The sequence below is a fragment of the Sturnira hondurensis genome, unplaced genomic scaffold (assembly GCF_014824575.4).
Source record: "Sturnira hondurensis isolate 20B ecotype Veracruz unplaced genomic scaffold, ASM1482457v3 Scaffold0009178, whole genome shotgun sequence".
In the NCBI taxonomy this organism is placed as follows: Eukaryota; Metazoa; Chordata; class Mammalia; order Chiroptera; family Phyllostomidae; genus Sturnira; species Sturnira hondurensis.
Genome location: NW_028081809.1, coordinates 3762125 through 3783080, shown reverse-complemented (window position 1 = coordinate 3783080; position 20956 = coordinate 3762125). Strand labels below are relative to the sequence as shown.

Genomic DNA, 20956 nt, shown 5'->3' with positions numbered 1-20956 from the left:
TAACAAGCATTTATTAAACTCCATCTGTTTGCTTTAGAGCCTCACTGGGATTGAGGAGAAGATTTAAAAGGAATAAAAGGCAAGGTTCCTATTCAGGGACCCCCCCTACTCTTATAATGCCAATTATACTTCTGCTTGATGATTAAAAAGTTGCTCCTTCTCTTCATAACCCCAGAATACCAGTTTAGAACTTAATAACTGTTCACCTGCACCTCTTCTCCCCTTAGTGCACACCTTCACCCCAATGTGTGTGAAGGTCTAGCTTCCCCAACCAAACAGCAAGCCCTGTTAAGGGCGGGGAACCTTATATTCCTTCCTGCACAGTGGCTGTGTATCCTGGGTTCCTGGTTTTATTCTCAACTCCTGACTACAGTCCGGACTCTCACCAGGACCCCCACCACTCACTGTGGCCCTCTCCTGGCACTGGGCAGTAGTGAGGTGGGCTCACGTCTTCCATGACCAATATAATCTCTTAGAATCATACTGAAGTAATTGAGTGATGCATCCTGCATCACCTAACAAAACATGAGGCATAGAGAAATCCCTCAACTTTTAAAAATTAAATTGAATTACTAGGGAAAAGAAATAGTGAAGACTTCTGGTAACATTTAAAAAACTTGCTCTGCAAGCAAAATATAACCAGAGACATTGAAATTAAGAACAAACTGACAGTAACCAGAGAGGAGGTGGGAGGAGATAATGGGGGAAATATGGGGAAGGGTCTTTAGGAACATCTATAAAGGACACATGGACAAAACCAAAGGGGATTAGGATCAAGGGTGGGAAGTGGGGATACCTGGGGTGGGCGGGGAGTGGTAGTGGGAAAATGGAGACAACTGTACTTGAACACAAGTACATAAAAAAAGTTTAAACAAATTATAAAACTGAATTAAAAAAATAAAGCCAAAAAAAACTTGCTCTGATTTCAGGGTAAGAGATCCACTCCATGTTTGTTATTTGAAAGTCGAGCAGTGCTGAGCTCTGGGAATACAATAATGACAAAAGGAGGCCCCTCTCCTTCAGAAGCTTATGTTCTGAAATAGCCTGTTCAAAAGTATCTGCCAGGAGTAGGGACGTACTGGGAGAGTGGTTATAAAAATGGTAAACATAGTTCTGTTCACAGTTTGATGAGGGAGACAAACTACAGGTAGTAGAGGTCCAATACTTGCATGCTCTCTGAGTTAATAACCCACCAGGCCTGTCCCGTGGGAACTGATATCCAGGGCAGACAGAGTGCAGCTGAGCCAGCAGATGTGTGCTGTTACCAGAATGTCACTTTAGGCCCTGCTTTCAGGATATAGCTCAGCACCCATCATCAGAATTAGACTGGGTGGTTTCTATCACAGGAAGAGATAAATCTATATAGCCCCTTGAAGGAAACTGCAAATAAACAATACATCTCAGATGACATCTGCTAACGTAGATCTCACATTGTGAGAATTCAGGAGGATGCACAAGGACAGTGTTCCAGTGTGGGAAGAATATCAGGGCTTTGGGCACAGACAGAGCAGAAGTTGAATCCTGACTTTGCCACTCATTAGTTATACGGCCTTGGGCAATTTCTTTAATTTCTCTAAAGCAAATTATCTTACATATAATTGCTTACCTGTAAAATGGGGGTAATCATCCCTACTTGTCTGATTGTCATGAGAGAAAATGAATTAACATATTTAAGTACCCAGTATGTTGTCTGGTACATAGTACATTTTAGTTTCTCCTTCTTTTTCCTTTATGTATCAGTAGTAGGAAGCAATCATTATACAGATGCATCTAAAATAAACAGTGCTCTAAGAAATAGTAGAATGCTGTGAACCAGATCAATGAGAGTGGCCTGACATGGTTATCTAGAAGATTGTATGTCAAGGACTCTTAGACATTTTGAAGGGGAAAAATACCTCTGACTTCATTGGGAAGCATTTCCTTAGGGCAGAAATAGGGACATTAGGGCACTAGAAAATTTTCCCAGAAATCATGGAACTTTTTTTCCCAAGAATGTTTTAGATAGAAATAATTTGTTTACATTCTTGTCTAGTCTATTAGACTAAAGTGTCACAAACTTTGTTGCAAAATAATAGATGGGATGCTATTATTTATTAATTATTATTATTATTATTATTTTAATCCTCATTGGAAGATATGTGTTTGAGTTTAAGCAAGAGGGAAAGGTGGGGAAAGAGAGAATCATCATTGTGAGAGAGACACATTGATCTGTTGCCTCTCATACACACCCTGACCAGGGATCAAACTCACAACCTAGGTATGTGCTCTGATTGGGAATTGAACCTACAACATTTTGGTGTATGGGATAGTGCTCCAACCAACTGAGCCACCCATTCAGGGTAATGGGATGCTTTTACTTTCCTGGGGCCCACTCTCAGAATGTGTCTGGGGCAAGCTTAGGAATCTGCATTTTGATAAGCAGATTGGGGGATTCTGACTTGGGTTCTGATGACCACATTCTGGGAAGATAACAATGTAGTGAGAGCCTGTTTTCTGTTCACTCTATTTCTGATCAGATATTATAGGCATTGATAGAGTTCTGTGAATGATGTTGCCCCAAGAAAGTGACTTGTTGAGAAGAGGATATTTTTCAAAAAATATTTATTTATTTAGAGAGACAGGAAGGGAGGGAGAAAGAGAGGGAGAGAAACGTTGGTGTGTTGCCTCTTGTATACACTCCAATGAGGAACTGAACTTACAACCCAGGCATGTGCCCTGAGTATGAATCAAACCAGTGATTTTTCACTTTGTGGGGTGACTCCCAACCAACTGAGCCATACCAGTCAGGGTGAGAAGAGAATATGTTTAAATAATTGGCTTCTTAGTTTCTAGGGCAGTCTTTTGTGAATTTGAAGAAAATAATTAGTCTCCTAAAACCTGCTCATTCCTGAATGTCCTTGCAGAACAGGGAATAAACCATACTGTGAAAGTGAGACTTAGTCCCAAGTAGCTCACATGACCCATTTTCACAAAAACATGCTTCTGTTGAGGGCAGGAGGCTGAATAGATGCTGGGCCTGAATAGTGTGGGCCTGCTCCCCCAAAACAATACCTAGCTTACTCTTTCTCTTTTGATTCAGAGTTGGCCAATGGGAATCAGGGAGCAGCTTAGTGACCAACTTGCAGTTGTGTTGTGGACTGGAGGTCCCTTAGAACAAAAGGAAGGTCAGCCTTTTTATGATGGAAAAGCTGAAAAACAGTTTTAATAATCTGTTTTATAGGAAATTTATTAAATTCCCTTGCATTTACCATTTCATTAAAACTCTTACCCTTTGGGCTTCAGGACTTCTGGCCAAAATGGAGGCACAGGTAGATATACTTTGCTCCTTCCCACAACCAAAAGAAGCACAGAAACAAATTTAAAAACAAAAAACAACAGAACTGCCAGAAAATCAATTGGTATGGAAGTCCGACAACCAAGGAAGAAACATTCACCTGGGCTGGAGTACTGAGACAAAGAAATATGGCCCAAATGAAAGAACAGATAAAAACTTAAGAAAAAGAACTAAGCAATGAGGAGATAACCAACCTATCTGATGCAGAATTCAAAACATTGGTAATCAGGATGCTCACAGAAATTATTGAGTATGGATGCAAAATAGAGGAAAAAGTGAAGACTATGCAAAGTGAAATAAAGAAAAATATACGGGGAACCAACAGTGAAGAGAAGGAAACCAGGACTCAGATCAATGATTTGGAGCAGAAGGAAGAAATAAACATTCAACTGGAGCAGAATGAAGAAACAAAATTTCAAAAAAATGGGGAAAGGACTGGGAACCTCCAGGACAACTTTAAATGTTCTAACAACCAAATCATAGGGGGTGCCAGAAGGAGAAGAGCATGAGAAAAAAATTGAAAACTTATTTGAAAAAATAATGAAGGAGAACTTCCTCAGTCTGGCAAAGGAAATAGACTTCCAGGAAGTCCAGAAAACCCAGGTAGTCCCAAAGAAATTGGACCCAAAGAGAAACACACCAAGACACGTCATCATTAAGCTACTCAAGATTAAAGATAAACAGAGAATATTAAAAGCAACAAGAAGAAAGGAGAGAGTTACCTACAAATGAATTCCCATAAGACTATCAGCTGATTTCTAAAAAACAAACAAAAAAAAAACCCCAAAAAACTTACAGTCAAGAAGGGACTGGAAAGAAGTATTCAAAGTCATGAAAGGCAAGAACCTACATCCAAGTTTACTCTATCCAGCACAGCTATCATTTAGAATGGTAGGGCAGATAAAGTGTTTCTCAGAAAAGGTCAAGTTAAAGGAGTTCATCATCACCAAGCCCTTATTATATGACATGTTAAAGAGACTTATCTAAGAAAAGAAGATGGTCAAAACTATGAAGAGTAAAATGACAACAAACTCATGACTATCAACAACTAAAAAAAAAGCAAAAACAAAAATAAACGTCAGACTACTAGAACGGAAACAGTCACAGAAATGGAGGGTTATCAGTGGGGAGGGGGAGAGTGAGGAAAAAAGATACAGGGAATAAGAAGCATAATTGGTAGGCACAAAATAGACAGGGGGAGCTTAAGAATAGTATAGGAGATGGAGAAGCCAAAGAACTTATATGTATGACCCATGGACGTGAACTGAGGATGGGGCAGAATGCTGGTGGGACATGTGGTACAGGACAGAGGGGGAGAAAGGGGAGACAAAATTGGGACAACTGTAGTAGCATAATCAATAAGATTTACTTAAAATGGTATTTATAAATAGACTGGATTTATTGAACTAAGTTGTATTCACTGGTATTTTTGGCATGTTTTTCTTTAGCTACTGCTTCTCCATCCCTGTGACTGTTTTTATCACCTACTTGCCTGGTAGCACCCAGAACCACAAGTAATGCTTCTTGCAAATTTGGTGGAGCTCTTGCTCTTTACTATGGAAGGAATGGTGGTGGTTTATATTCAGGATTTTTATAGGAATGTTGGACAACTAGACCACATTAAATTAGCACTTGATGATCCTCCACTTAGAAGAGAGGATCCAGGAGCTAGTACCATAGTACTTAGTAGGCGTTTAGTAGGAGCTACCTACTAAGAGTTTCCCATACTTGGTATTTGAAATTGCTTTTTAAGATAGCATGGCCCTTGTGAGACTTACAAGGGGGACCCAAAAAACCTAGAATTTACTTATAAAATTGTATATTTATTCTTACATATTAAACTTCAGTCACCTTCAAAGTACTCTCCATTTAATGCAATATACCATATTTTTTGGACCATAAGATGCACCTAGGTTTTAAAGGAGGAAAATAGGGAAAAAATTTTGAAGCAAATAATGTGGTAAAATACTTAATAACATACATAACATAATATTTCACCAATGTAAATAGAACTCAACAGCAACATTAACAACCATTATTCCTCCCAAATTTGGGTGGGTGGGGATGCATCTCATAGTCCGAAAAATACAGTACCTATCAAGATTTCTTTTCACTGCTCAAAAAGTTTCTGAACTGGTCAATTTTGGTGCCTTTTAGTGCTTTGCCATTTTTTGTTTCACCTCTTCCACATCAGCAAAACATTGCCCTTTGAGGGCTTTTATCATCCAGGGAGACAAAAAAGTCACTTGGGGTGAGACTAAGTGAATAGGGAGAGTGGGGCATGGGGGTCGCACTGTTTTTGGCCAAAACCTGCTAAATAGCTCAGTCTGGTGTGTGCAGGTGCATTATCATGAAATGAGCAATGGCATTGAAAGAGTTCAAACAAATTTCACTGAAGCCAAATGCAGCCTCTCACAACAATGCCAGCTGCTACACTGATACAGATGGGTTAGTCCTGGTCAGCCCTTTGCCCATGAATCTCCTGAGATGGCCCATAGACTTGACTGTGATCTTTCATTCTCTATGGCTGTGTGATCTCAATTGTCTGTGGGCCAGTAGGTAGACAGATGTGGTAAGTGGGGTCTCATCAGTAGTGGGAGCAGGGGCTACAGGACCCCTTTATAATCATTCACCACCTGTTTGGGGCACCTAGTCATGGTGGCTGAGTTGGTGCAGTCACATCAACCTGGGCTTGACTCTGCTCTGCTACTCATTGACAGTGTGACCTTGGACAACTCACTCTGCCTCAGTTTACACAGCTATAAAATGGGGACAAGAATAGAATTTGCCTGCAGAGTTGTGGTGAAAAGAAATGACAAAATGTTCAGAAAGGCCCAAACATAATGCCAGGCACATAGCAAGTACCCCCAAAAGGTATTTATCATTACAGAATTTGAACCCAGCTTACTTCAACAATAACATCAGTGTTCTCTGAGCCAACCCCATACAAGTCTATGATAGAGTTGTTTGTTGTGTTTTTTAAAATAATGTTTCTATTGGAATGAAGTTTTTAAAACAAGAGAATACAACTGCTAAGTTCTTGTCTGCACAACTATATTAAAAGCAGCCCTAAAGCAGGGACTCTCCTGTAGCTTCCGTGGTGCTTTGAGTAGTGCCAGGCTGGTGGCTGGGCCCGCAGATGCCCCTAAAATGTGTGGGAGGCATCTTCCACTCAAGGTGGCCTCTTGGCATCACCACAGGCCACGTGTGCACAGCACAGAGGTACAGAGATCATTGTAGGTTCATGTAAAGTTGTGAGAAATGGTGCAGAAATACCCACATGCCCTTTACCCAGTTTCTGCCTGCAGTAACGTCTTGCAAAACTATACGATAATATCACAAGTAGGATATTGACACTGGTACAGTCAAGATACCACCACAGAATCCCTCCTGTTGCAGTTTTATAGCCACACCTGTATCCGCTCTGCTCTTACATTCTCCTTAACCTCCAGACTCAATGAATGTGTTAGAGCCTGGACCTAGGTGAAGCCAGAACCTCTATCCAGCCTTGTGTGTCTTACTATAGATGAATTTTGGTTAACTGATTGATTGATTGATTGTAAGAGTGACATAAATGAGCCATATCATTAAAAATAAAATAATACTGTCCAACGTAGCCCTAAACAGAGAGAGAGAAGAGGTCTAGAAAAGGAGGCCAAAGACTTGTGATTACATCAGGGGAAAATGAAGACTTGTGAATGTGCTTTTGGAGAAGTAGGCAGTCTCAGCTAAATCAAGAAAGGATGAGGGTCATCACTTCCATAAGCCACTAAATTTTCCTTCCTCGTTGTTTTCACTGTGGTGTTTCTTAGGTGACTTTGAATACTTTTATTCTTTATCACGTTTGAACACTGTCAATAATTTATCTTTAACAATTCTAGCTGCTAAAAATGTTTATTTTATAAAGATTTATGGCCTCCCCAAATCTGCATTTATAATTTCTTAAGATAACAGCACTTCCTTGGGGACCTAAGTTCTGCTTCTCAGAGCTTAGTGGGAAACATGGAATTTGATGTTCAGACATGTTCTAGAAAACTGGCTGGGATGTGCCAGGTCTGCTAGAACTACCAGAGAGTTATGGGTCAGCCACAGCCGTGCACTCACGCTATGTTTCCCTCCCAGGAGCTGAGGTTCGAGAGGACGTGTTTCTCATTTGGAGGGAGATGGAGGAAGCCTGCAGTACGCTGGCCCAGATCCAGAAGCTGGTGGCTGAGCCTTCCAAGTCTGATGTAGCCACAATAGACTGTGGTGGGTGCTATTCATAGTCACTACTATGGAAGAGTCAAAACTGCTGCTGGCTGGGGATGGGGGTTGTTTCCAAGTTCTTTACCAAAAAGTACTCATCCCAGCCTAAGGAGAGCATCTGGAGCTGTGTGTGTTCATATGCTCATGTGCACACGTGTGTGCATACATGTTTGTGCCTGGTCATGTGTGTATGCATATGGAGATTGTTCAAGAAAAAGCAGAGTTGTACAGTAGATAAAACAGTAAAAGCAGATTCTATTCCAGACTAGTCTCTTTTTCCTGTTGCAGTCGTCCAGTTTGTATCATCTCTTTTCCCTGTGGCAAAATACAAACTGGGCTCAGTTATGAACACCACATGGACAAATGGGGATTTATAGCCAAGGGGCAGTGTGTGGGGGTCTGTAGGTAGATAGGAAACTACTGAGAAGAAACATCAGGTATGGCAGGGATTTCTGGCTAAATTGACTTGACAGGATTCTCACCATAGGCAGGCCACAGTGGTCAGATGTTACCTGAAATATCAAGGGGATTCTGACTAAACTGACTCAATAGGATATTTGCTAAAATCAGGCAGTGCGAAGACCAACGGGAGCCCAAAGGTCGATGTCTAGTTGAGAAGAGGATTCAGAGGAGCCTAAGTTTTGAGTGAGAAAAATCTGTTGTAAATTTTATCTCCATCACTAGATTAACCTGAGTTAACCTCTTTAAATCTTAGTTTATTCTTCTGTGAAATGATTATAATAATATTAGTCTTGAGGGGTTATGGCTAAAATCAAGTAAAACAATGCATGCTTTGTACCATGCAGGTATGTGGTAAATGCTAGCACACCTTTTGCCTTTCACAGGTAGGGGAGTTAGTACGACCTACTGACTCTCCTGTGAGAGTGCTGAAACTAGCAAAAGATTTCCTCTGTAAGTCACTGGTGTCTTTTAGGGTGCCCTTGGTAATAACAGCAGTTAACACTTACAGCACATACTTTACATGTTAAGCACTGTTTGGGGCTCTTCACAAGTAGTAACTCATTTAATCCTTCCCACAATCTCATAAGATAGATGTTACTATTTTATTCATTTAGGGTCAAGTAACCCTCAAGGCCACACAGCTAAAAGTGATAAAATCAGATTCAAATCTAGTCCATCAGTAAAAACACCAGTGTCTGATACCCACCCCAGACATTCTGATTTAATCCATATGGGATGCAATCTGGACATTGGAATTTTGAAAGCTCCCAGTACATCTTAACATGCAACAAATGTAGGGACCCTCTGGTTATATTGCCTCCTGGTGCCCTGACTGTGTTACAGAGTGTCCCTGTGGGAAGAGAGCAAGGAGGCCAGGCTGGCTTGAGGCAAACAGGGAGATGGTTGAAAAGGAGAAATGGTGAAGAGGTCATGTGTAGAGCAGGAAAGAGACTGAAGGCCTGAGTGACCTTGCCCTCTGTGATACGATAAATTCCTAGTGACAGTGACATTTTCCTGTGACTCGGTATCTTAATTTGGGCCTGGGCAGCAACAGCTGCACTTGCTTTGCCAGAACCAGCTATGTAGGGTTCCTAAGGACCTGCCTAATCAGGCTTTTCTAGAGGGGCTGCTCACTTGTGACACCCCACTGAGTGTGAGCTTAGAGTCAAGAACCCAGGCAGTCCCTATTATCTTAAGTGAATATCCATGCCAGGCAGATAATGGTGATACTGCTGCTAAGGCGTTTGTTTGGGGGAATACTGTGGACTGAATGTGCCTCCCTCAAATTTATATGTTGAAATCCTAACCCACATTGTGACTATTTGGAGTGAGGGACTGTAAGAAGGTAATTAAAATGAAATGAGCTCATAAGGATTGGGCCCTAATCTGACAGGACTCGTATCCTTATAAGAAGAGGAAGAGACACCAGCCACCTCTTTCTTGCCACATGTGCACAGAGGGAAAGGTGTATGAGGGCACAGTGAGAGGGTGTCCATCTACAAGCCAGGAGATATGCTTCATCAGAAACCAATCTTGTGGTCACCTTGACCTTGGACTTCCAGCCTCGAGAACTGTGAGAAAAATTACCCAGTCTGTGGCATTTTGCCATGGTAGCTTGACCAGACTAATACAGGGAGTATTTAAGCATGGGACAGTTAGTCTTGAGGGTTAACATAAGCTTTTTAGATACGATTCCTAAAGGAAACAGAGGAGCTATTGGCTCCTATAATTGATAGAAGGCTAGATCACCATTCCTTTTATTCCATGTAACACACACACACACACACACACACACACGAAACTAAAAACCGAAATAACTCCAAAAATAAATTCTCAAAAGATTATTCAAATATATAACCTCTATTTAAAAAGGAAAATTTGGTCAGGACCTTTCCGCTGTTGGATACCCATTGAAGCTTTTGTAACTCAGAGGCCACATGTAGAGTGTCTGACCTGCTCCTGTTGCTATCCACAGCCCAGTGTTATTGAGGCAAAGGCTGTGTCAGCCCCAGACCTTGTATCTGCTTCACATGGAGGTAGTGACCATTCCCCATATTTGGCTGCCCACGGCCTGCAGACCAAGGTGATAGGGTGGCCATCAGGGGAGGAGAGGGTCAGGATGGAAGAGACTATGTAGGCTGCCATTGTATATGGAACATTCATGTGGATTAGACTAAAAAGCCCCTTCCTGGGCATAGCAGCCCATCTATGGCCCCTGGGCTGGGCACACTGGTTCTGAGATCAGTGAGCATCTAAGACTATGGGGCCAGGAGGCAGAGATGGCTCATCAGCCTGATACCTGGGATAAGACGATGGTGAGGCCAAACATTCTGATCACTGGTAATTTTGGCCTCTTTTAATTACCAGGCACAAGACAGGAGAATTCCCTGGGGAAAAATACTGATAAGAATATATGAGGCAAAAAAGGACAAAGTAGCCCTGGCTGGTGGAGCTCAGTGGATTGAGCGCGGGCCTGTGAACCAAATCATCGCGGTTTGATTCCCAGTCAGGGCACATGCCTGGGTTGCAGGCCAGTTCCCAGCAAGGGATGCAGGAGAGGCAACCACACATTGATATTTCTCTCCCTCTCTCCTTCCCTTCCCCTCTAAAGATAAATAAATAAAATCTTTAAAAAATATATATGAGGCAATGGTTTTTAAAGACATTGGACACACTAAGCAAAGAAGGCCAGTGATCCCTGAGATACAGAGAAAATCCAGGGTGAGCTCTATCATTATCCCAGCTTAATGCTTTGAGAAAGTTTCCAGGCCACCATGTGGGAGGAAGGATCTCAGTGGGTCACAGCAAACTTCTGAGTTTGGTAGCCAGAGTGAAGAGTCCTGGGAGACAGAGACATTTAGATTTCTCAGGACAAAGTATCAGAGAGGGGAGAGGTACACAGAGAGAAAACTCAGGAAATCTGCAGAGAGCTCCCCTTGAGAATACTGCTTAGTACCGATCAGCTCATTTATGTGAGGGAATTACCTTAGGTTGGGAAAGATCCATTTGAAAGAATTAGAAAGAAAGGGCTAACAGTGACCAGAGGGGAGAGGGGAGGGAATTTCAGGGGAAAAGGGTGAAGGGTGTACAGGAACTAGTATAAAGGACACATGGACAATAATGGGGGGGATTGGGGGGTGGAAACAAGAGAGAGGTGGGAAGGGCTGGGGGAATGGGCTGGGGTGGGGGGAAAAGGCAGAAAACTGTACTTGAACAACAATTAAAATAAAAAAGAAAAAGAAAAAAGAAAGGGCTTGGAGCTTGCGCTGTTCTCACCAGCCCACCTTGTGAGGCACTGGGGAGAATACTTGGGAAAGTACTGGCTCAGTAATGGGGACTGACTAGCCTTAAACTGAGCTCTGGGGCCTCCTAAGAAATCATTAAAACAAGACATGGAAGTAAATAACTTTTCACAGGTAACTTAACTGCATCACAGAACAAAGCTCACAAAGATTGACAAGAACAGAGAAACATCCAGCACCCATCAAAGTAAATTCACAATAACTGGCATCTAATCAAAGATTACTAGGCATGAAAAGAAGCAGAAAATGTTACCCTGAATTATTAATCCATCAAACTGACTGGGAACTGACACAGAAATTGGAATTGGCAGAAAAAGACATTCAAACAGTTATTATTACTGTATTCTGTATGTTCAAACTTTAGCCCTGGCTGGTGTAGCTCAGTAGATTGAGCGCAGGCCTGTGAACCAGACAATTGCAGTTCGATTCCCAGTCAGGGCACATGCCTGGGTGGCAGGTCAGTTCCCAACGGGGGACACATGAGAGACAACCATACATTGATATTTCTCTCCCTCTCTCCTTCCCTTCCCCTCTAAAGATAAATAAATAAAATCTTTTAAAAAAGAATACATTAAATAAATATGCTGACTAAAAATTTTAAAAACTACCTTTGTGAAGCAAGATCAAAAAATGTTCACTTCCCAAGGGAAGCAAATTTAGATTTTCTGTCTTGGTTTATCCAGTATTTCTACTCTGTTTCAGAGTTCAATTCTCACTACTACATGAGTTCTGGGTTCTTAATCTAAAGTTTCCAAGCTCCATTAATTCTTTTGTCCATTCTAAATCTTGATTTTTCCACTTTATATTGGATTGTACCAAGCACCTTAAATTGGCTTGTGTTTAGTTTGCCAGGTCATGCTATTTTTTTAAAGGTATAATTTGTTGCCCACATCACTGATCCTTGACTAGTTTTGGTTTATTTTAAATGTCATTTGAGATATAGACACATTAAAATGTGGCTTTCAAAATTCTTCCCTTGGAGTCTGTGCTCCACTAGCTTCTCTAACTTGACTACTGCTCTTATATCTCAGAAGCCAGTTGCACATGTTGTAGTTTAAACATTCTTCCTGCCTACTGGTAATGTTTTTCTTTCTTTCTGTTGGACACCACTTCCAAGTTCTTCTCACCCTTTCCTTTACAAACTAATTCACAGGATTCTTCTTCTATGCCTTCCACAGGCATCCAAGAGTTGGTTCAGGGTCTCATGGCACCTGTGACAACAGAGAAGTTGGGCAGTGTGTACCAAACAAACTGTGGTCTTCCAAATGTAAATCCTCCAAAATTTTCTATGCAGAAAGAGTTTGGGACCAGATAACTTTAGGAGATACCATTTATGCCTCTGCTTATGGTGAACCCACTGCTTAGTCCTATAAAAAAGGCTTAGACAAGTCCTGTGATAAGGAACCTGTTGAAACTCTTACGTTTCAAGATTCGAGAACTTTTTGCTAAGGTACACTCTTTCTGAGTATCAGCCACAGGATGCAGGAGAAGCAGTGGTTGTGGGACACCGTCTGGGAAACCCTGACCTTGATGATCTCTGAGGTTGGCTCCAGATCTAAAGCTCTGGTTTACTTATTGATGGTAGTTCACCTGGACCTAGCATGGCAGGAATGAGTTGCTAGACAGGTAACTTTCAGTGGGGGAGGACAGGTGTATTAAGGTTCTACAGAGAAACAGAACCAATAGGATGTGTAAGTGTGTGTGTGTGTGTAGAGGGAGGGAGAGAGACATTGATTTAGGGAATTGCTTCACGCGATTGTGGGGGCTGGCAAATCTAACATCTGCAGGGCAGGCAGGCCACAGGCTGGAGATGTATTGAAGAGCTGGTGTTGCAGTTCAGGTCCAAGGGCCATCTGCTGTCGAATTCTCTTTTCCTCAGGGGAAGACAGTCTTTTTTTCTCTTAAAGTCTTCAACTCAATGAATGAGGCCCATTTGCTTTTTTTTTAATATAGGGATTTAAATGTTGATCTTGCCTGAAAAATACCTTCACAGAAACATCTAGAATAATGTTTGACCCAATATCTGGGTATTATGGTCCAGTCAAGTTGACACATAAGATTAACCATTGCTGACCTGCCTGGTGAGGCTCAGCTGGTTGGAGCTTCGTCCCATAAACCAAAAGGTTGTAGGTTCAGTACCCTGTCAGGGCATATACCTAGGTTATGGGTTTGATCCCCCTGGTCAGATGTGTATGGGAGGCTGATTGATGTTTCTCTGTCTCTTTCTCTCTCTCCCTCTGCCCCTCGCCGCCATTCCCTTCCTCTCTCTAAAAGCAATGATAACATGTCCTCAGGTGAGGATTAAAAATAAAAAGATTAACCATCATTGTGGGGCAAGCAGTTATGGTGGTGGTGAAGTTTTGATGGCTGGGAGCCACTCAGGAACTGCACATTGAGGGGAGGCATGGGCACTGATACACTGTGCCCACTTTGTCATGCCATAGTCTGGCTATCGCAGTAATGTTTCAAAAGCATGGGCCAGTAGGTTCTGAGACTGATAAGTAGGACACAGTAGAACAGGCCAGTTAATTCTGCGGGATAGATAAGATCTGCCATGTGCTTCTCCTGCTACAACTGAGAAATAATCTTTAGCAACATATCACATAGAAAAGGAAAGCAATGTAACAAGATTACCTGTAAGCTCATATGTTTATAATAAATAAAGGTGTTCCTAGGCTCTGTAAATGAAGAGTTATCTAAGTTTTTAATTCAGGTAACTGCAGAGGAATGGAAAGAACCCCTTAGCAGGTGACTCTAATGAACAGATTAAGCCCTCTTCATTCCCTATTGAGCAAAATGAGGCTCAGCCACTAATTAGTATAATTCACAATGAAAATAAAAAGATTTTCCCCTTTTGCTCCTTTCTTCAGCCTTGGAGAACCTAGGCTGTCTTTTGGCTGCCCCTTCTTTCCTTTATGAAGTTCAAGTTGCTTTGGGGTCTTCTTCCCAACCCCCTTCCTGGAGGGTAACTGGGAGCCTGAGTAATGTCCTCAAGGTGACTGGGCCAAGTGGTCCTGGATGACAGTAGAAGGAGTCAGAAGTTAGTCTCTGGCTCTTCAAAGACCCTTGTTAAAATTGATGTGATATGTTTTTAGGGAATTCTTTTATGGTAAGCTGGAATGTATCATTGTCATTTATAAAGGATTCTTGTTGATCTGAAAGAAGTCACAACAAAACAGAGCAGAAGGTTGTGATAGTGTGTGTGTGTGTGTGTTGCCATGGAAATAATTAAATAAAAATTGTATTTCCAACTACACCTATTGATTAGAAAGATGAGAGGTGAATAATACAATGTGAATAAAGGGGAGACAAAGGCTTAAATTAACAATAGTGAGAAAAATTAGAGCAGAATCTAATGGGTGGGGCCCAGGAAGCAGTATTTTTAAAACTTCTCAAAGAATTCCAATATTTAGGGTTAGAACCACCAATCTATGTGGAGATAAATTCTATAGGACTGGTGGACACTTGGTAATACACTTTATGAAAACCCACTTCCCCAACATTCCTCCTGGTTTTCCTAGGGCTCTGCTGTCCCAATGGGGCTAAAATCTCAGGGTCCGTTCTGTCTTCCTTCTAGTGGCATGTAGATAAGTGTTTAATAAAACACTTATCTAGAATAAAAAAAGCCCTGACTTGTAACACGTGCTGATCTCCAGATTTTGTAAACACTCCTAGATGGTCTATTTCACCTGGCAATGTGCTCCCACTGAGCAGGGGGCTGGAAGGAGAAGTGCACTGTCCTCTCCCAGGCTAGTGCGAGCCTGCTCCAGACACCAGTGCCTCCTTAGCTTCACATTTGTTCCCTCTCTCCTCTGTGCCCACTCCAAGATACCCCAGTCTCCCTAAGGTAGCACAAGGAAGTTTGTGCTACCTAGATAAATACTCTTCTGCTTGTGTGAGAGCTGGCTTACATGGTTTTTCTGCTCAGGTAGCATACAACCTCCTCCTGTTTAAAGAGTATAGGAAACCTTTGGAAAACACCAAGGGAATGTGTTGAGGTCTGGGAATATTTGGGCAATTGGCCTTCTGGATTATACTTGATCCTGTGAATCTGACTAAGGTGTGTTGTCATAGATCAGCTTCAGGTGCCTGAACTGTCATATGAAGTTTCTGAGTCTGCAGAATTGAGGGCCAGGCTCCGAATCAGGATAAATCTACCAAGGGAACTCCTGGCAGGCAGCACACCAGTCTGCTGGGGTTGACTGACTTCAACTTCAATGCAGGTTACATGCCTCTACTTCTCCCCCCTCATTACAAAGCACTTCCAATGGCTTTTCTCCTTGAATCACTTCCACACAGCAGGGAAAGCACAGTAGATGCTATCTTCCTTCAGCAGGTGAAGAATTTGCTGAAAGTCAGAGAGACCAGTTGTATGCTACCCTGGTCTCTCTGACACTGCAGAGGATAATCGCTGCACTTATCCTTATGGAGGATAAGTGGGATGACTTGTCCAAGTTTGAGAACTTGTCCAAGTTCATAAGTGATCAAGGCAGAACTTGAACCCAGAGATTCTGACCCCAAGTTTAATGCTCTCCCAATACACAGCCTCGGTTTGTTGGCCATCTCCACCAGTGCATGGGGCCAGTCAAAATAGGTAGAGGAGGAAGTAAGATGAGAGTAGCAGATTCCTGCCTTCTAATCTTGTGAAGGGATTCTTTGCCAGTCCTGCCTTCAAAGGTGTTCTTCCTGAAACAAGTGGGGCCTAACAAAGAACATGTTCTCCAGCTTGGTAAATACTAGGGTGGGGTAAAATATAAATGGCTTGTGTAATATGAATGGTTTATGTAATATGAATGGCTAATAAATTGTGATTCCAAAAATAGAATCAGGAGCAACCTCTGTTGGAAATGAATCAAATCCAGAAGACATCTGGGACTCTAAGAAGTGGCTGCAGAAATATGGCTTAAAAGCTCAAAATCTGTCATTTTATGATGTCCTTGCTGACTGCTCCTTCCGCCATGCTGATGGAGTTGTTGATATAAAAGCCAAGCCTGAGAACGAGTACATACAGACCAGTGCGGTGAGTGCAAACCCAGTGGGGCTGTGGCCTTCTCTTGATACCCTAAGCAGGTGGGTAGGGCCTCCCTTAGGCCAGAACTCAGGACAGGGCCAAGGTTAAAGGCCACATGGAGAGAAGCTGTCTAGAGTTTACTTGCAGAAGAATGTCCCCTCTTCTTCTCATCATATACTCCTCTGAGTGGAGATCAACTCTGGGAATGGTTCCTTGAAATAAGTGAATTATACAATAATTATACATAAGCCAAGAGCTGGGCTTGTAGAAATTCAGGAATTTTGAGTGTCAGAATTATTCAACAGTATTTCTAAAGAGAAGCCCTTTACTCCTCCATATTAAATGGAAGAAAGAAACTACTGGTGAATATGCCCAAAGCAGGCATTCCTATTAGGGTCCTCTCGTATTGTCACTATCTCAATGATACATTAGTCTTGGACCACCAGCCAGTATTTAGAAGATTCCCAATAAACACAAAATCAAATTCTTTAAGGGGTTATAGCACTGGAAGGCTGAATATTGAGAACTTTCGAAAGCTGTAATTCTGTTATGCCAATGGGTCTAAAAAGGATATGGCTTCTCTAAGTGCCCAACTCTAGCTCACAATGGAAGGATGATGATCTCTAGTAATGGCCCCTAAATATCAACATGCATGAGTCAGTGGGCCCAGGGTGGGGATGCCAAGAATTTGCATTAATAACAATCTTTAGATGATGCTGAAGTACCTGGTCCAGGGGGCCACACTTTGAGAAATACTGATGTATAACTAGAAACCAGAATTGTTAAAAGTTTAGAATTACAGAAAGACTAAAAGGTGTCACAATATGAAACAGAAAATTGGGATAAAAAGAATGTTGTAAATTCGTTAAAACTGAAGGAAATCTCTTTGAGAAGGTGGTAAAGCCCCAGATACCCACTGTGTAGTGTACTGAAATGCCAGCAACACAGCAGACCTGCTGGTAATGGTGACTTCACAGACATGACTGGGAGAGGAGCTCAAGTCCTTCTTCAATGGAAACCACTCTATGTTATTCTCTGCATCTCCAGTGCAATGTCAGGACCATCGCTGAGATGTCTGTCCAGTCAGAGGTGAAACCCTGGTCTCTCTGACACTCACTGGGCTGCCTGCACAGGGCTCCTCAGGGAAGGGCTCTTTCTTTGAGGGCTACAGTAGTCACGTGATGTTGTCTGTTTGCCCTCTTACTGCTGTGTTTTGGCGATGAACTGCAAAGAGGAAAATGTAAAAATTGAATTAGAAGAAAAATGCAGAACTGACGCAAGACCTGTTTCCTGGTGTATCTCCTGGGATGCAGAGTAATCGCTGCACTGCGAGAAAATTTCATTTGTTTCCTCCCCAGCACAGTTTTCTGATTTTGTAGACATTATTCAGTAATGTTATTAGTTCAGGAAATCAAACATAACTAAATTTTCATTGTTTAAAATTCATGAAGACCTGATATTTAAAAATATAAATCCTCGTCCATTTGAACACAGCTCACTGCAACCTCCTGGCAATGTGGTAGTGTGCTCAGGTTTCTCTCTAACATGGTTTTTCTCTGTTCTTCCTTGATAGTTTTATGTGAAGTTTTATAGGGAGAGTTTAAATAATTTGGCTTTTAAACGGGGAATTTTACCTCAAGCTTCTTGTGCTAGCAAATAATAATGTAGTGAAGGTTGAGAAATATATAGTACAATTCTCCTCTTTCACAAATATTGGTGAAAAGATGACAATTTTATCTTTAGTATTTGGTGCTACATATATGAAACTGAATTTATACTAAAAATTATGGTGTGTATAAGTTAGGAAGAAACTGAGGCTGTGAAATAAGGTAGCTTATTTAAGGTTCTCCCAGACTCCCACTGGGCAGGCCCCTAAACTTTTAACTACAAAAACCATTTTGTAGGTTTTTATACTGATCTAGGAAACTCACTTACACTGAGATAAATGACTAAAAAGAACTTTCTTGTAGCATTCTAAGATAAATGAGCAACTAGGAGGATGAGACAAAAATCTATTTCTAGTTAGGAAATTTCAGGCAAAGTCTTGTAACTTGGTATTTCAGGGCACCCCTGAAATCACATCACATTCATGGTTGCTTGTGCAGCTTATGTACAAAGACAGCCCTGGTGTTCAAAAACCCACTCTAATATTACCATTTGTTCCTCTAGCAAATATTTATTTATTTATTTGTATTAATGTTTCTTTAATTAACACAGAAAGAAATACAAACATAGTTGAGATATTTCAAGTAGTCCATTTTTGCAAATATTATAAGAATACTTTTCATTTTATGAATACTGTAACATAAATACTAAATATGCTAATCTCATACACACTCTAGTAATACCATGGCTATACACAGACTATCTGGGGATTACTGTATGAGGTTTTCACGTGAGATCCTTTGGGGGTTCAAAAGAGGGTAATTCCAAAGATGACTCTGGACTGTTTAACCCAGTATAATGATATATTTATTCACAAATATTTAAAGAGTTTTAGTTCAGAATGTTCAAACACATCTTCCCAACACAGTCCTTGCCTTCCAAGCATCCCTCCAACACAGGATGGGAACTAACTTGTGAGTGTCCAGAGTGTATTCAGAGAGGTGCATGCTCTGAAAAAAGACTTGTTCACCTCAGTTCTACTCCTTGCTCCTCCTGAGCAGAGTTTCTCTTTTTGTTTTCACTTCTCTGAGTGACAAAGCCACTGTGCGGGGAGAGAAAGAAAGGAAGAAAGAGAGGAAGAGAGGAAGGAAGGAAGGAAGGAAGGAAGGAAGGAAGGAAGGAAGGAAGGAGAGAAAGAGAGGGGGAGGGAGAGAGAGGGAGGGAGGGAGAAGAAGGGAGGAAGAGGGAGGGAAGGAGGGAGGAAGAAAGAAAAACACAATAGTATCATAACTATTTTTCTCTTTAGCCTCTTAAGTGGCTTTCTAAGAGTATTTTACAGCTTGTTTCTCCAAATAAGAGGAAAGAAAATTAAAGAAAAAAAGTTGTCTCTGAAACTCAATTCTTTCTCTTTTTCACTTAGAAGACAAAGAATGCCTGTTCATGCTAATGAAGAGTCTTTGCATAAACAGAGTAGAAACAGTGAAAGGCCCAATTAATATTTGACAAAGGGGGCAGTAACATAAAATGGGGTAAAGATAGCCTCTTCAACAAATGGTGTTAGGAGAACTGGACAGCGACATGCAAAAAAATGAAACTCTAGCACCAACTTACACCATACACCAAAATAAATTCAAGGTAGATAAAAGACTTAAATATAAGCCATGACACCATTAAAGTCCTAGAGGAGAACATTGGCAGGAAAATATCAGATATTTCACGCAGCAACATTTTTACTGATATGTCCCGTAGAGCAAGGAATATAAAGGAAAGAATAGAAAATATTTATTGAGCCTTCACTATACTAGGCAGTAGGGTTAGGTAGACAGTGCATCAAATTTGGAGTAAGAAGACCTGGGTATGAATGCTCTTTCTACCAGTTATTAATTATGAGATGTTGAGCAAAAATTTAACTTCTTTGAGTCTCACCCTCCACATCTGTAATGTGTGTGGTTTAAAGGCCAAATTTTAAAAATGAATGCCATTCCCTAGTTAAGTGGCTCAGTTGATTGGGGTGTCATCCCATACAGAAAAGTTTGCAGGTTCAATTCCTGGTGAGGGCATATATATTTAGGTTGTGGGCTTCATCCCTAGTCAGGGTGCATATGGAAGGCAACCGATATCTCTCTCTTGCTCTCTCGATCTCTCTTTCCCCCACTCCATCTCTCTTCCCTCCCCTCACTAAAATCAATGAACATAACCTCAGGTGGGGATAAAAAAATGTGTGTCTGAACACAGTGCCTGGCACTTGGGAGATGCCCAGTAGATGTTACCTGCATTTTCTTTATTAAAAACATGGTGAGTCAGAAATGAGCATTTATGGAATGCCCATGTGCTTTCTATATAAGGTGAACATTTGTGCTCTCATATCACACATGAGAAAACAAAGTCACAGGGCCTCTGAAAGGCTAGGCAATTTACCTGCCATCTCATGGCAGGTAGAGGCATGGCTTGAGCTCGGATCTGGTTGGCTCTCACACTGTGCCCTTCCCATTCTGAGACTGTGCTGCCTAACAACTGTATTCACGTAAACTTATGGTCTGGTATGTTTCTACTTGCCAGTGCTTAAGACACAGTTGGCAGGTGCCATATGAAGAGATTGAGAGTAGGGAACACTCTCATGTGCCATCCCCAGGAACGTGTGAGAATGAGAGGACATCTTTCTCCTTCCTTCTTGCACCACTGTGGAGTTGTGGTTCCCTTCTCTACCTGCCTCGGCAACATCAGGGCTGATCTCATCATGCCCTTCAACCCTGTTCACATCCGTCACCACTGAACCCCTGAATCTCATTCATGTGTGTCTCTGACCTCCCTTCTCTGAGCCTCCTGCATTCCTTCCTGACTCCTAGAACTCTTTCACTGTGCCCCCTAGACCTAGATGTCATCAGCAATGCCCCTGCACCCAGAGTCTCAGGCATTCTGAAATGTTCCCTTCTTCTGCTTGTCTGCGTTCTCTCAAAGACCCTGTTTTCTTTCCCCATCTCCCGTGGGCCTGGAGAT

At 41.7% G+C, this 20956-nt stretch overlaps 1 protein-coding gene across 3 annotated transcripts in view; it reads left to right on the top strand.

The window, feature by feature from the left end:
- The window catches only part of VWA3B (von Willebrand factor A domain containing 3B), a 172488-nt gene that overhangs the window by 58334 nt on the left and 93198 nt on the right, over positions 1-20956 (top strand). For all 3 annotated transcript variants that reach the window (XR_005068002.1, XM_037056830.1, XM_037056829.1), the window contains exons 8-9: positions 7457-7582; positions 16167-16363. Coding sequence is in view for 2 of the 3 variants with exons in the window: in XM_037056830.1 (XP_036912725.1) it covers positions 7457-7582; positions 16167-16363 (323 nt within the window). In the remaining variant the exon portion in view is untranslated. The remainder of the gene's footprint in view (positions 1-7456; positions 7583-16166; positions 16364-20956) is intronic.